The sequence below is a fragment of the Rissa tridactyla genome, chromosome 18 (genome assembly GCF_028500815.1).
Source record: "Rissa tridactyla isolate bRisTri1 chromosome 18, bRisTri1.patW.cur.20221130, whole genome shotgun sequence".
Lineage (NCBI taxonomy): Eukaryota > Metazoa > Chordata > Aves > Charadriiformes > Laridae > Rissa > Rissa tridactyla.
The window spans coordinates 404,087-415,688 of record NC_071483.1 but is presented as its reverse complement, the minus strand read 5'-3'; the positions used below and the strand labels follow the sequence as shown (position 1 = coordinate 415,688).

Sequence of the window (11,602 nt, the reverse complement as noted above, 5' to 3'; positions counted from 1 at the left end):
TTAGGGCGGGGTCCTCGCGGAGTGGGCGGGGCCACGCGAATGAAAGCGCGCCCTGCGCGCGCCGCGCCGTGGAGTCACAGAGGGTTTGGGTTGGAAAAAGACAGAGATTTGGGGTTAAAAAGAGATAGAGGGAGACAGGGACCTTAAGGGTCATCCAGTCCCACCCCCTGCCCTGGGCGGGGACACCTCCCACCAGACCAGGTTGTTCTAAGCCCCGTCCAGCCTGGCCTTGAACCCCTCCAGGGATGGGGCAGTGCTTGCCCCCGGCGCTGCGGGGGCCACCGGCCTCTGCGTGGGATGGGTTCCCCGCACTGCGCTGCATGGGCTGTGCATCGCAGCGCTGCTGGGCACATCCAGAGGTGAGTGACCACGCTGCCGAGAGCTGGTACCCCTCTGCCCTCCTTCCCCCGTTCCTGCACGGCACAGTCCAGGCCTGGGTGCTGGGTCAGAGCACTGGGAAAACAGGCCAGGATCTCAGAGGAGGCAGGTGCTTCCTTGGCCCTGGTTGCAAGGAGAGTCCGTGGCAAAGCCAAGACCACAGGGTTAAATGTCAGAACCCAGGAAAAGTCGGTACCCTCTCACCTCCTCAGTGGGACAGCAGCCCCTCCACGCACAGAACATTATCTCCTCAGTAACACCAGAGAGGGAACTGCAAATTAACCATAAGAAAAAAAATCCCCTGCTCAGCCTGTGGTGTTTATGGGATGGAGCAGTGGAAGTGTTTCAAAGTGCACAAATGCAGGCAAAGACAGGACTGATTGACCAGACGGGGCATCTGCATGTATGGCAGAGCTGGATCTGCTGCCGGGGAGCCCAGTGAAACTGGCAGCAGCACAACAAGGGCAGAATCAGTCCCTGACGTCTTCCCGACTACCTCCCACTGCCAGTGTCCCAGCCAAACAGGCGCTGCTCAGCCTTTAATCTGCAGGAAGCCTCGTTTCCCTGGCAGCAGTATTTCAGAGGTATTTTTGGCTCTCTTCCCCCCGAGGGTCCCTGCGCACTCGATGCACACGCGGCCACGCGCGCTCTTGCACCAGGGCCGGGCTGCAGGCAGGCTGGCAGTGCTCCAGCAGTGCTCCGGTGCGGCGGGGACTCGGTGAGAACCCAGGGTGTCTGCTGGGGGTATCCCCAGCCCTGGGAGGGGGTGGGCAAGGGGGGGGAGATTCCCCGAAGGGGATGAAGGATGCTCGGAGGCAGCTCAGCCAATGGGGTGGCTGGGTTTGGTTGCTATGGCCACGGTCGTGAGGCAGAGCAGGGAGGGGGGCGCTGGGATACAAGGGTGCAGAGCCCCCCCCCTCCTCTGCAGGGGTAGCTGGGCCAGGGGCTGGGGCAGGCAGGGAACCGGGGCAGGAGGAACAGCCGCCGCTGGGGCCAGTTCATTCTCCTGGGAGACCCATGGGCATAATCTGTTTAAATGATTTCTAAGGTAATGGGGAGGGGGGGCTGCGCAGGGCTGCTGGGCAAGCTGGCTTGCCTGGCACAGTGAGGATGCCTGTAGATGCTGAGTTTGGGGAATGGTGGGTGGAGGGCATCCTGTCGTCAGTGCCCCTCTCCCTCGCTAACCCCTTGCACTGCCTCTCCCCAGAGACCTCGGACCCCCGGCAACAGCTACACCTCGGGGTGCTGCGGGAGCTCAGCGTTCCTCGGGGGACCCCCCTGGCAGCACGCCTAGTCACCCAGGAGCGAGGAGTTGCACCTTGGTAAGGAGGGGATGCCCAGGGCTGGCAGGAATGACCCACTTCATTGCTCATCCTTTCTGTGCCCAACCAGGGTGGGCTGCGTGCTGGTTGGTGATGTCTTTGGGGAGTGAAGGGTAAGGCTGGATGAATTTCTCTCCTTTCCTGAGTATGAAGCTCTGAGAGCTTCAGAGCGCAGCTTTTCCTCCCCATTCCCCATCACTGGAGTTTGCTGTTGGTGCTTGCTCAATGCATTACAACACCCTGCCGCTCTGGGGTCAGTGTGGTCTTTCTCCTAGTGCCCATCCGAAATGTCACGAGTAGGTCTCTGCAGAGGAGGAGCTGGTGTACAGCCCTGAGAAATGAAACCTCTGTCTCTCGCTCGCTTCGGATCAGAGGGACCCTGTTCCTGTAAAAGCCCTGGAGCTAGACCTGAGTTATTGGAGTGGAAATGTTTCCTGCGAGCTTGTGCTACGTTTTCAGCTCCTTGGGTTATGGGACGGGCTGGAACCAGGGGAGGAGGTTGTTAAAGCTAAAGCTCCGCTAAGTGTGCAAGCCAGGAAACACCGTGCAGCTTAACTTGTCCCCTTGTTCCACACCCTGTGTCACGGAAGAGATGTGAAACTGGAACCACAGCACGGATCCAGATCATCCCCAGGTCGGCCGGCATCAGTGGGTGTCCTGTGCTGTGCTCTTTAAAGATGCCTCCCATTTCATGGGGCTTGTGCACCTGGGAAGGTGGGTCTGTGAGACTTCAGCTGTTTGAAAACCACAAGGGAACTTCACGCTGTGCAGCGTACGGCAGATCTAGCTACATGCCAGAGCATGAAGGGACATGTTCTGGCGTATATAGGCCAACTGCTTTGCAGTGAACTTGGCTTTGTTGTTAACTGTGTTGGTGCCTGAACTGCTGCTGAAGAAGACAGGGCTGCTGTGCGCCAAAACAAAGCTCTGAGCTGCAGAGAAAGGTGTCTCCTCCCCCTGGAGAGGATGCTTTCACCCACAGGAGGGCTCTCAGCTGAGGCGCTGGTTTGGAGGAGAGCAGCGGAGAGCTCTACCCAGGGCAGTGCTGCCATGTACAGCCCATGGGAGGGATTGGGAGCACGTCGGGGTGCAGGCTGGGTGGTGTACACTGGTGGAGCTTCTGGGCCTTGCCTCAAATATTCCCTTTCTTTTTCCAGTGTGTGTTGCATACTTAGAAGGAGGCTTTACCCTACTCGAGGAGGCTTTAAACTAGTGTTATCACACCTTGACCATGAATCGGTACTTGGACGAATCCAACTTCATGATGGTGGAGGAGGGCTTCACCACCAGAGACCTCCTGGAGAACCTCCTCGTGGAGCTGTGCCAGGAGGTAAGGCCTGGTGGCTCTGCTGCTCCCCGGCAGCCAGCACCCCCTTGGCAGAGGTGGTCGCGGAGAGGCGATGGCTGCTCACTCCAGCTTTCTCCTAGAGCGACCAGCAAGCCTTCTTCATGGCAGACCTTGGAGACATTGTGAAGAAGCACCTGTGTTTCCTGAAGGCCTTGCCCCGTGTCAAACCCTACTTCCCAGTTAAGTGCAACGGCAGTGAAGGAGTGATCCGGCTGCTGGCTGAGCTGGGGGCCGGCTTTGCCTGTACCAACAAGGTAGGGTCATGGGAGGACAACTCGGGATGAGCATCCTTTGGGCATTTACTGGACAGTGTCAGTGCTCACGCTCCTTTCCTAAGTTTCCACTCACTAGATGATATTTACAGGGGCAGGAGTCTCCCTCTGCTGTTAAAACCCTCCCGACACAGCCCAGAAATCCCCATCCTCTGTCTGGTGGCTCAGGCTTGTTCACTTTGGCCAACATTCCTGTCCCTGGAACTGGTGTCCTGGCTGGCAGGCTTGGCTGGTGGCAAGGCACAGCCCTGGGGTGCCACTGCCACAGCTGTCCAACTCTCAGTGGCTTTCAGTCTGAGCTTTAAGCTCCCTGCTCCCTCCTGCTTCTCATTTGCTCACAGCCAGATTCCCAGGGAAGATCCAAAGTTAAGCTACTTACTTGTAGGTAATTAAATAGGACATGTTACTGGGAGGAGAAAGTGCAAAGAGTCGTGACAGCTCAGACCAGCACTGCTGCTGTCACCCTCACTGGGGCTCACAGAGGACGCGTGCACCAAACGTGCCTGCTAAACCCACTTGTTTTCTCCCCTCCTGGTCTCATGCCGCTTATAAATATCTTGCCGCAACCTGCCCCTGACAGGACAAAGTCCTCTGTGATCCCTTTGAGCTCTTGCGGATTTTCCCTGGAAAAGCCCAGGCTGCAATGCTGGTGGTTTGCCCTTCGCAATGCTGCAAGCTGGCCGAGGCCCAGGGCTGGTGGTGGCCAGGTCCTGGGGACCTGCTGCCATGCGTGCCGTTTCCCTGCAGGCAGAGATCGCACGGGTTCAAAGCATCGGAGTCCCAGCTGACAAGATCTTCTACAGCAGCCCCTGCAAGCAGGTTGCCCACATCAAATACGCAGCCAGCCACGGTGTGCAGCTGATGACCTTCGACAATGAGGTGGAGCTGAGCAAGGTGGCCAGGAGCCACCCTCGTGCCAGGGAGGTGTCTGGCAGCATTGCTGGAATGGGGGGCTGGAGCAGGAGGTGGGGAGGTGGCTGTGGGGTGACAGAGGGCCCGAAAATGCCCCAACACAGTGTGGCTTTGCTCTGCAGGATGTTGTTGGGCGTTGCTGCTGACTCCAGCCCTTCTGCCCATCCGAGCATGATGTTTGGGACCACACTCAAGTCCTGCCGGCACCTGCTAGAGACAGCGAAGGAGCAGGCTGTGGAGGTTGTTGGCATCAGGTACAGCACATGGTCCTTTTTCCATAGGGGTGCTCAGCCCATGTTAGACCGGGCTACATGGAGCTTTGACTTGCCGGAACAATGCAGGGGTCCACGGAGCCACCAGCTGCTCTGGCTGGGAGCAACCTGGGGAGGTTGACCCTTGTTGGGACAAATTTGGGGCAGGTTTGGCCCTCAGAGAGGGTCTGGGGGGCTCTGTGGGGCTGGCCAGGCAGTGTGGCTTGGGAGGGTGTGTGGGAAGCGCAGAGCTGCCCCCAGTGAGTGACAATCCCAGCGCCGTGTCCCCTCGCTCCTGTCTGGGGACGGGTGAGCCCTGCTGAACCGGGGACTGTGCCCTCAGCTTTCACCTTGGGAGCCACGGTCTGGAGCCCCAGACCTTCGCTCAGTCTGTGGCTGCGGCACAGCTGGCCTTTGAGATTGGCAAAGAGCTGGGCTACCGGATGCACCTCCTGGACATCGGAGGGGGATTCCCTGGCACTGAGGACACCAGAGCCCGGTTCGAAGAGGTACGCAGCTCCCAACGCCTGCACTCATAAGACAGAGAGTAAGGCTGGGGGGTCTCCCTGGGTCTGGCTCCCTGCAGAGGGACTGAGTAACCAAGGGGGAACATCTTCTTCCCATCCAGATGGCTGCCGTGATAAACTCTGCCTTGGACTTGTATTTCCCAGACGGCTGCGGGGTGGAGATCGTTGCGAGACCCGGGCGATACTACGTCACCTCCGCCTTCACCTTCGCTGCCAGCGTCACTGCCATGGAAGAGGTTCCCACTGAGCAGCCTGGCTCCAATGGTAGGTGGGACAGTGGGATGGGCCTCTCCATGTGCCCAAGCCCCTGAGACCTCTCCTTGCTCCCCCCCAGAGGAAGAACCTGACAGCAAGAGGAGCCTCGTGTATCACCTCAGCGACGGCATCTATGGCGCCTTCAGCTGCCTCTTGTTCGACAGCCCCTGCCCCAGACCTCAGCTGCACAAGGTGAGGGTCTGGCCAGGCTTGAGGAGACCCCAGCAGGTCCCTCACCTTGTGTCCCGTCACCTCACCCAGCCCTACCCTCCCTTGCACCATGGCTGCCCCACGCTCCGAGCCGGAGGCGAGCGGGGGCTGTGGGGAAGAGGCCATGGTGGAGTACCAGGAGGGCTGTAGCCAGACTCTGTGGCCTCCTGGGGTCGGACTTCAGGGTCGGGCTGAGGGCGGTGAGCCCCTGGCCCAGGTTGCCCAGAGAAGCTGTGGCTGCCCCATCCCTGGAGGGGTTCGAGGCCAGGTTGGACGGGGCTTGGAGCAACCTGGGCTGGTGGGAGGTGTCCCTGCCCAGGGCAGGGGGTGGCACTGGGTGGGCTTTAAGGTCCCTTCCCACCCAAACCATTCCATGACTCTGTGATTCGGGATGGATGGAGATGGGGCAGGTCACTGTGGCACTACTGCACCCTCATCCCCTGCGGCCGCTCCGTCTCTTCCCCGCAGACACCCTGCCCAGAGCCCCCCTCACTCAGCACCAGCCTCCGGGGGCCCCCAGGACACCCCGAGGACCACATTGCCGACGGCCTGGACCTGCCCCAGCTACAGGTTGGGGACTGGCTGATTTTTGAGAACATGGGTGCCTACACCATCGCAACCTCCGTCCCGCCAGGGGGGGGTCCCCAGCCACACGTCACCTATGCCATGTCCCGCCTGGCCTGGTAAGAGACGGTCCTGCACGAGCAGGGCGAGGGGCAGGGCTGGATCCCGTGGGAGATGTTGGCTTTCCCTCCAGCTGGGCTCTTTGCCCAAGGGAACAGGTCAAATCTGAGTCCCAGAACCTGGGATTTAGAGTAAAAACCTGGCCTCGGGGCAAAACTTAGATTTTTTTTAAACTTGAGCCAGGTTTTCACTGGGAAAGTGGCTTTTCACGGGCAGCTTGGTTCCGGCTGTTGTTCTGGGGGATGTGAGACCCCCGGAGTTCCCCCTTCCCAGGGCCCATCCCATGGCATTCTGGGAGGGGCTGTTCCCCTTTGCTCCCCTTCGTGTGTCTCCCCCTTTCCAGGAAAACTGTCCAGCTCTTCCAGGGAAAGCCGCTGCCAACAGAAGACGACCGGGAGAGCGTCTGTGCCCCACTGTCCTGCGGCTGGGAGATGGCGGAGGCGCTCTGTGTCCCCCCGGTCTTCGCTCCTGCTGGCATCATCTGAGCAGTGCCGGTACCGGGGGGGTCACCCCACTGCGCTCTCCCAGGGTGGGGCCCGCGGCGAGGACTGCGAAATATGTGCCATAAATCCCGTTCCTCCTGCTCGTGTGGTGTCCTGTGCCCACTGACGGGGGGTGGGTGGCGCCGAGCAGGTTTGGGTTGTTTTTTTTAAGATTCATGGTAATAAAGGGGTGTCCGGCACCACTGGGGGGGCTCCGTGGGAGGAAGCCCCCAGCTCTTCCTCCCCGCCTGGTGCCGGAGCATCAGTCTGCCGTCAGCAGCTGCGTAATGAGGCTTTGCTCGTTAGGGAAAGTGGGGCCATTCACCCAAAGCTTGGATGCTGTTCAGGCATCCGGGGGGACACCTGGGATTTTGGGGGGGGTATGGAAATAGGGGGGTGGGCTCTGGGATGTGGGTGTCACTGGGAGGACTGGTGCCCGAGCTCTCCTCAGCCCTAACGAAGTGCCCTGCCCCTGGGGGGTTCCTGCACAGGTCAGTGCTGCGGTGGGGGGAGACGGGGACCCGGAGACCATGAACCCGAAGAACGGGGACACTGCGAGAGCCTGAAAACCGGGAACCGGGGCAACTGGGAGGACCCTCAGGCACCAGAGTGGGGTGCGCTGGGGGCAATGGGACACTGGGGACAGACTGGGGGGCACAAGGGCACTGCGGTGGGGACACTGGGAGGACACTGGGAGCGCCCCAGAGGCTGCCACAGCGGCCGGCAGGGGGCGGTGGGGCGCGGCAGGCGACCTCCCCTCCTTCCCGCCAGGGGGCGCTGCAGCGGGAGAGGCCGCTCGTGCCGCTCGTCTCTCTGCTCCGCCGCAGCCGCCCGGCCGTAAAGCGCGATGTGGGTGTCGCGGCTGCGGTTGCGCTCGACGGCGGGCGGCGTCGTGAAAGGCCCGTGAAGGACGGCGGCGGTTGCGGGTCCGTGAGGGAGGGGCTGGTCCCGGGGCGTGTCGGTGTCGCGACAGGCGCGGAGCCATGCCGTTCTGGGAGCTGCAGCGGCAGCTGGGCATCGATGTGGACCGGTGGCTGCTGCGGCAGAGCACGGCGCAGCCCTATGGCAAGGCCGGGGCCTGTCACGCCTTCGAGCGGGAGTGGGTGGAGTGCGGGCACGGCCTGGGACAGACCCGCGCCCGCCGCGAGTGCCAGCCCGAGTACGAGGATTTCATGGAGTGCATGCACCGCACCAAGCTGGTGAGCGCCGCCGGGGGGTGCAGGCGGTCTGGGGGGCCCGGACCAAGCTGGAGGCGGGGTACTGGGGCACCAGGGCCCGGCTGGGGACACGGGAGGCGCTGGGCCAGGCTGGGTTGAGGGCGCTGCCTGTCCAGACCAAGCGCTTGAGGAGGTCTGGGGCTCCGGCCCGGGCTGGGTTGGTGGGGGGAGGGCTGCCAGGGGTGTTCCTGGCCGTCAGTCGGCCTGCTTTGGTGGTGCCTGGGGCCATCGGGCACCACCTCTGGGCAGGCAGCGTGCCTTAGTGCCTTACCCGGTGCGGGTGGGGGGCCTGGCCCTGCAGCAGCCCCTTCCCGAAGGGGGGCTGTGGTGGCAGCAGGGCTCTGTCCTCTGCAGTCCCTCTGTGCCTGCGTGGCCACCACCCTCCTCCTCTCCAGCAGTGTCTACAATCAGTCCTCAGCTGCAGCAGTGATGGAAGAAAATACTGCCTGGTCAGCTGTGGCCTGAAAACCCAGTTATTATCAATAGTAAAATGTGTTGCAACAGCCCCAAAGTCTTTGGCAGAAGGTGTGAATCTGCACTTTGGGTATGTGAGGAGCCCTGAGGGCAGGGGTTAGTGCAGGTGCCACGTGCATGTGGCTTCTGGGGGTGCTGGGGACTACCTAAGTGCTTCCCTGACTGCCGCCACCCCGTTGTGTGTCTGCCCCGACTCTCGTCTGTGCTTTGCCAGGCTATGCGGCTGAGAACCATCCTCGAGCAGAGGGACAAGATGATCAAGGAAGGGAAATACACACCGCCTGACTACCACAAGGGCAAAGAGGAGCCGCGGCCTTGATTCGCAGGGGATGTGGCCGCTGGTCACCCGCAGAGTCATTGACATGGAACTCCTCTGGGAAGAAAACCCACGTCACAACCGGGTTACGCTGTAGTGGTGGGATGGGGGCTGTGTGGGGGCCCTGCCCCTACTGAAGGGGAACACCACCACATCAGGCATCGCTTGGGCTAGTAAATGTCTTCGGAACAGCGTTTGGCTCTGTCTTGTCTTTTTTCTTTTTTTTTTTTAGACTGTTGTGGTTTAACCCCAGCTGGCAGCTAGGACCATGCAGCTGCTCGCTCCCTCCCCTGGTTGGGATGGGGAGGTGAATCAGGGGAGTGAAAGTGAGAAAATTCCTGGGTTGAGATAAAGACAGTTTAATAAGTAAAGCAAAAGCTGCACATGTAAGTGAAGCCAAACAAGGAATTTATTCACTATTTCCCATCGGCAGGCAGGTGTTCAGCCATCCCTGGGACAGCCGGGCTGCAGCCACGCCCCAGCGGTGACGTGGGGAAGAATAATGCTGTAACTCTGAACATCCGCTCCTTCTCCCAGCTTTGTACACTGAGCACCGTGTCATATGGTGTGGGATATCCCTTTGGTCAGTCGGGGTCGGCTGTCCTCACTGTGGCTCCTCCCAGCCCATCGCTGGCAGGTGGTGTGAGGAGCAAAAAAGGCCTTGAGTGCGTAGCAACAACTGAAAACACCGGTGCGTTATCAATGTTCTTTTCATCCCCAGTCCAAAACACAGCCCCACGCTGGCTGCTAGCGAGAAAGTCAACTGCACCGCAGCTGAAACCATGGCACCGAGTACAGCGTGGCTTGAGGGCCTCGCTCTGTAGCAGGGGGGCTTTTGAGACACCCTAAAACACGGCAGTGGTGCTGGGGACGTGCCCCTGGGGAGGTGAAATGTTCCTGGAGCGGGAGGGAGCTGGTGCCGTGGGTTCTGGCTTTGTGCTCGCAGCCCGTCCCTCCTGCTGACCTGTGGGCACGCCTGCCGGGCGGCAGTCGCTGCTGGAAACGAGAGGAATAACCTAAAAGAGTTAAAAAAAACCCAACTATCCAAGCTTGTCTTGCAACGCTTCATCTTAATTTACAGCCCGCACACGCAACTAGTGCGTGGTGGGCTGTTCCCTCTGGCGGTAGTGGTATATGAGGTGAAAACCTGGTTAAAACAACTCTTTCTTTTTTTCCTCCAAATCCAGTACGGTTTTGTAACATCATTAAAGCAGGTGAGTACCTGGAAGCAGAGAGGGGGCAGCTCTGTGCTTTAATCCATGTTTTTAATACCAGTGATTGTGGGTTTAATGCTTAATCTTTGATGCAGGTGGAGCTTATGAGTTTCCTGATCCTCACAAATCCCACACTGGGATGATAAACGCCGTGTAACCTCCGCTGGGCAGAGACGGCCGCTGCCCCTCGCCGAGCTGTCGCAGACGCGGGTCTCTGGCTCCTGCCCCGCCATCGCCTGTGTCCGTGGGTCAGCAGCACGTCGGACACACAGCTCTGCACTTGTCCCCAGCTGAGGAGAGCTGTCCTCGCGAGGGGACAGCCATGGCAGACCCTCGCTCTCCAAACACCTTGTGAATGATTAACCGGGTGGGGGAGAACGGCCGGTTTGAGGCGCGGGCTGTGTTTAGATAGTGCGCGCCTGAAATTTGGAGGGGTTGAAATTAAAGTATCGCCGAACGTGGACTGTGACAGGAGCGAAAGCCCAAACTCTGGCGACTGGGACCCGTCCGCTCCCCGCAGAGAGGGAGCTGCTGCCGCCGCTTTGAGCTCCAGGGGGGCCCGGACCCTGCGGTGGGCACATGGATCCCTCCTGCAGCCGGAGGAGGCTTGCTCAGCCCTGGAAGAGCTGCCCCTGGCATACGAGGAGCCACAGCTTGTTTTCTGGGGCTCTCTGCCCTGCCCCGGTGCCGTCCCGGCGTGCCGGGGTCACTGGGACAAACACCTCCCTGCGTTTCACCCCGGTTCCCCGTGGGCTCTGGCAATGACAGTCTCGCAGGTGCCATCCCAGCAGAGTTTTGGCCTTTTTGGGATTTCTGCTGCTCCCCGTCGACCTTCTGTCCAGCAGCTCCCTCTGATCCCGCCTTCCCGGGCGCTGCCGGGAGGTTTCTCCCTTCCCCCAGGCCCAGATGGATTGAGCACCATGGCCCAGATGGGTTCCCTCCGCTCAGGCTGATTCACGGCTGCCGTCGTCATCCCGGCGTGTGGGACGGAGCCACCTTTCTCCCTGGCAGGGGCAGGTGCTGGTGGGGGGGGATGGCGTCGGAGAGCCCCGGAATCCGGGTCTGGATCTGAGGAGATGCTCTCCCTGGTTGTAATGGGCTGATAACCCTCAGGGATTTTGCTTTCAAATATGAAAACTGGTGGTGATTAGTTTCAGCAGAGAAAAACTGACGTAACGATGGCACTCAGGTGGATTTACGGCGTTTGGGCTATAAAAGGAGGCGAGGGGGAGCTCCCCAGGCAGCGGAGGGAAACACCAGGGAGGTGCGAGAGCAGCGGGAAGAAATGGGCAGAAACGTGAACGGTTTCAGGTGAAAATGCCCCGGGAGGCTCCTGGCACGAGGGCTGTGGGTGCCGGGGGCTGCCGGAGCCGCCAGCCACCAGCCGTCAGAACGAATAAATGCTGAGCGGAGAGGGAAAGCCACGGCTGGGGACAGAAATCAAACTGTGCCGCGTGAGCCGTTGGCCACAGAGTGTTTATCGGCAGCAGAGAACCGTCCGTGAGGGATCTGGGGAGAAGGAGAGGGCGGAGGGGCTGGGGCTGCCGGCGTGGGGGACACGGGGACCGACATCCCCACTCTGGAAAGTGCCAAGAGCCTGGGGCTGCAGTGCCAGGAGCCATTTCCCCATCAGCCCACGATTCCCCTGGAATCAGCCCCGGGAGGGGTTCAACCAAGGATGGAAATTTGGGGAGCGGGTTTCTTTTCCAGGGAGGGAGGGGGGAAATAAAGGGCTCAGCA

General features: G+C 60.5%; 2 protein-coding genes across 5 annotated transcripts; both read left to right on the top strand.

The window, feature by feature from the left end:
* Positions 1–5: 5 nt before the first annotated feature.
* Positions 6–6,917, top strand: AZIN2 (antizyme inhibitor 2). Of its 4 annotated transcripts, none has more exons than XM_054223351.1 (10): positions 6–1,096; positions 1,586–1,700; positions 2,858–3,030; positions 3,129–3,302; positions 4,068–4,486; positions 4,827–4,992; positions 5,112–5,274; positions 5,345–5,457; positions 5,944–6,158; positions 6,503–6,917. In XM_054223351.1, exons 3-10 carry the CDS (start codon positions 2,932–2,934, stop codon positions 6,642–6,644), a joined length of 1,491 nt encoding a protein of 496 aa, XP_054079326.1. In that variant the 5' UTR covers positions 6–1,096; positions 1,586–1,700; positions 2,858–2,931; the 3' UTR covers positions 6,645–6,917. The 4 variants fall into 4 exon arrangements, with proteins under 4 accessions (XP_054079326.1, XP_054079324.1, XP_054079325.1 ...); XM_054223349.1 differs by having other exon boundaries at positions 5,315–5,457; XM_054223350.1 differs by having other exon boundaries at positions 5,155–5,457.
* Positions 6,918–7,508: 591 nt separating this feature from the next.
* On the top strand, positions 7,509–8,842 carry NDUFS5 (NADH:ubiquinone oxidoreductase subunit S5). The gene is made up of 2 exons (XM_054223926.1): positions 7,509–7,840; positions 8,547–8,842. Exons 1-2 carry the CDS (start codon positions 7,625–7,627, stop codon positions 8,649–8,651), a joined length of 321 nt encoding a protein of 106 aa, XP_054079901.1. The 5' UTR covers positions 7,509–7,624; the 3' UTR covers positions 8,652–8,842.
* The last annotated feature ends 2,760 nt before the right edge of the window (positions 8,843–11,602 follow it).

Excerpts from the sequence above, each read along its gene's own strand:
- NDUFS5 (XM_054223926.1), top strand. The coding sequence starts at position 7,625 with ATGCCGTTCTGGGAGCTGCAGCGGCAGCTGGGCATCGATGTGGACCGG. Across the intron at positions 7,841-8,546 it reads GCATGCACCGCACCAAGCTG|GCTATGCGGCTGAGAACCAT; the intron begins GTGAGCGCCGCC and ends GTGCTTTGCCAG.
- AZIN2 (XM_054223349.1), top strand. The coding sequence starts at position 2,932 with ATGAATCGGTACTTGGACGAATCCAACTTCATGATGGTGGAGGAGGGC. Across the intron at positions 3,031-3,128 it reads TCGTGGAGCTGTGCCAGGAG|AGCGACCAGCAAGCCTTCTT; the intron begins GTAAGGCCTGGT and ends GCTTTCTCCTAG. Across the intron at positions 4,487-4,826 it reads GTGGAGGTTGTTGGCATCAG|CTTTCACCTTGGGAGCCACG; the intron begins GTACAGCACATG and ends CTGTGCCCTCAG.